Source organism: Spinacia oleracea, chromosome 1 (assembly GCF_020520425.1).
Source record: "Spinacia oleracea cultivar Varoflay chromosome 1, BTI_SOV_V1, whole genome shotgun sequence".
NCBI classification, from domain to species: Eukaryota; Viridiplantae; Streptophyta; class Magnoliopsida; order Caryophyllales; family Amaranthaceae; genus Spinacia; species Spinacia oleracea.
Window position 1 is genome coordinate 123,310,228 of NC_079487.1, and position 3,423 is coordinate 123,313,650.

The following is a 3,423-nucleotide window of genomic DNA, read 5'->3' on the forward strand; positions in this document are numbered from 1 at the left end:
AAAAATTATAAAAGTTAATATTTAGAGAATATATATCGACACGAATCTAACATGACTCCACTTGACTAAAATTTCCTTACGTACGAATCACAAAAAATGTCCAAAGACGTAGTGTGAATAGTGTAAAAAACAAATGGTGCAATATTTCCGGAACAGAGGAAGTATATAAAACATAGCAGTTGATATACTCCTTACATAGGAGTTTTATTTTAACTTAGCAATTTAATAGAATTCGTGCATCACACGTGCTAAAATCTAGTATACTATAAGCCTACGTAAATAGGAACAAAACTCACACCAGGCCCATTTAATTGCGGGACTTGCACTGACTTGTGCTGCTAATAAAACCTTTCTTTCACTTCAAAACAAACAAAAATCTAAAATAAATAAATTATACTCCCTCCTCCATCCCGAAATCAATCCCGCAAAAAGAGCTAGGCTTTTCCATTCTAGACTCGTTGAATAAAAACAAAAGTCTAAATCCAACCCGCTATCCGTCCAAGCCCGCAAATAATCACACAAAATTATAGCCCTGTTTAAGAAACTTACGAAGCCCAATATCTCGTCAAAAAAAAAGCCTAATATCCCGCCAAAAAAAAGAAGCCCAATATTACTCTAAACCCTAACTCTATGCCCATATTTAATCGATAACCATATTTGCAGTCATCTTCTCTTCACCAGAGGTCTAGGGTTTTCGCCGAACACGAAAAATGGTAACTTATTTTCTCTCTCTTACCTCATCAATGGCGGATTGAAGAATTTTTAGACAATTGATGAAAATGGTTTGTTTAATTTTGAATTTGTAGGGGAAGGGAACAGGGAGTTTCGGTAAGAGGAGGAACAAGACCCACACTTTGTGTGTGAGGTGTGGCCGCCGCAGTTTCCACCTTCAGAAGAGCCGGTGCTCTGGCTGTGGATTTCCTGCTGCTCGCAAGAGGAAGTGTTAGTCTCTCTACCTCTCTCAATTTCACTCTCTTTGTGATTTTTTTGCCGCCATTTTTGAATCATTTTTTAGCTTTGTTTTGTATGATCTTTTATCCAATTATGTACATTTTGGCATGATTACGTGAATTGTATGATGTTTTTGTTATAGATGTATGATTGATCATGAAGTGAAATATTTTAGGTAGCTTGATTTTGAGAAATTGCGTGTTTTGGGACGATTTGAGGTTCTTTTGAGGTAAATTGAGGAGAAAATTAGCGTCTGAATGAAATTTATTGAACACAGAATAGTTGAGTGGGAAAGTGGATGTTTGCTCTAATCTGTAATAACAACAAGTGATAATTGTGCATCTTAATTTGGAATTAGAGGCGTAAATTTGAAGCAGAAGGGATAATAGACCTGTAGATTGAATGATCATGCTCTCTAATTCACGGGACTCAGTAGAAGTTTCCCTAGCCGGTTTGGAATGTATTATCCCATAGCAATGATGTTTTCCTAATGAAGTGTTATGAACCTATGGTACTAGATTTGTATATAGTTTTACAGTATAACTTGGGACATTTTGAGGAATTTGGAACATTATGACATTGCACCATGGCTAAGAGATTAAATGATCATGTTCTCTTATTCACCGGCCCATGTAGCGAATCCCTTAGCCGGTTTTGAATGGATTATCCCGATAACAATCATGTTCTCCCAATGAATTGTTATGAACGTATGGTTACTAGACTTGGATATAATTATACAGTCTAACTGGGACATTTTGAGGAACTTGAAACCATTTGCTCGTAATTTGCATGTTAAAGGAGACTCAGTCATCTGTAGTAACATCTTCTAGATCTTTTTATCGCAACTAGTGATCAAATTTGATTGCTCAACATTAACCTTCTGTTATGCAAAGTTTTCTCAACTTTCTCTATTGTTGCATTGAATTTCAGATAATTGGAGTGAGAAGGCAATCAGGAGGAAGACAACCGGAACAGGTAGAATGAGGTACCTACGTAATGTTCCCAGGCGGTTCAAGACCGGTTTCAGAGAAGGTATTGCTTTCATCTTAGACCATGTTTGGTACAGACTTTTTAAGTGAAAGTAAATGAAATCAATTAACTATTTCCATTACCTAATGTTTGGTATGAGATGAGTGGCAATACACTCCATTTCCTATGGGTATCCGTTACCATCATTTGTTACCTCTCTAACCCTATGATAACAACATTATTACCCTCCTCAATCCCCAATTTGTTACAAGTGGTTCCTTTCCTCTCCTAAGGTATACCAAACAACTAATATTGGTAATAGCTAACACTACCCTTTTCCCTTTGTTTCTCTTCCCTTTCCTTTCCTTTCCTAAGTGTATACCAAACATGCCCTTAGCCTCTCTATTTTCCTAGGATACAATGTTTGTATTGATGCTCCTCCCCAGTGGCTTACTTATCTATTTTCCACACCAGGTACTCAAGCAGCTCCAAGGAAGCACGCCACAGATGCCTCTTAATTTGGAGTCGTTGAAATTTTTTTGGGCGGACATTTTTATCTTTAGTTGTAGTTTTCCATTAAAGCGTGGGATTAGCCAATTTTGTATTAACTGCAGAATTTGTATTAGGAATGAAATGTTCACAATTCTGGGAAAGTTTTCAGTTGTTTAGCTAAATGACATCATACCTCAAACTAAAGTATTATCCTCGGGTCTTTTGCTACAAAGATTTGTGATTGTATGATGCATTATTAACCTTCTCCTATATTTACTGCCTGTCAGTTGAATGTTCGAAGTGAGTTATAACATGCTGAAGTTTGGTCTGAGATGTTGCAGATCTGCGGTGAGTGGGTAATTATACAGTTGAGTTCTGTTCTTCTCTAAGCTTTTAAGTTACTGCCAATGTTGATCTCCCCCTGTGTTGGGGACCGTATCTTAGTTAGAAGGAACTGAAAGTAAGCAAAGTTGCACCGAACTTTAATAAGATGTATGATTTTATATGTAGTAAGTTAATATTTTGATTAGATGTATGCCTTTTTATATGTAGTAAGTTAAATTCCCTGTATAAAATTTTCATGGTACCCTTCATACTCCGTTACCTACAAAATTCGACAATGACCAAGCGGGCAAGTAGTGCTGTGTTTTATCATTTTATGTGGTACACTATTGGTAAAGATGGCTGTGGGCTGATCTGGGTTGGGCATTACTCATTAGGTTGTACCCATGGGTTGTGGCCTGAACTGGCCATGCCATTCTGTGCAGAAAATGTCAGAATTAGGGCCTAGCCTTGGTCCATGTCCCCTCGTGCATAAGCATGATATACTAAAGTTTAATTTGTTTTGTTGTGTTGGGTTAGGCTGTGCCGTGCGTTGTTCTTTTTCCAAAAAAATGTGGCCTGGGCTTGTCCATGGTTTTGTGCCTGTGCCGGGCCGGGTCGGACCTGTGGCCGGCCCCTACCACAGCCATCTTTAACTAGTGGGCGTTTGAAACGTTACCCTATTTCCCT

General features: G+C 37.9%; 1 protein-coding gene across 1 annotated transcript; it reads left to right on the forward strand.

Annotated features, from left to right (window-relative positions):
- The first annotated feature begins 557 nt into the window (after positions 1–557).
- LOC110774954 (60S ribosomal protein L37-3) lies at positions 558–2,743 on the forward strand. The gene is made up of 4 exons (XM_021979558.2): positions 558–713; positions 807–942; positions 1,882–1,983; positions 2,395–2,743. The coding sequence occupies exons 1-4, from the start codon at positions 711–713 to the stop codon at positions 2,436–2,438; spliced, it is 285 nt and encodes a 94-aa protein (XP_021835250.1). The 5' UTR covers positions 558–710; the 3' UTR covers positions 2,439–2,743.
- Positions 2,744–3,423: the final 680 nt, after the last annotated feature.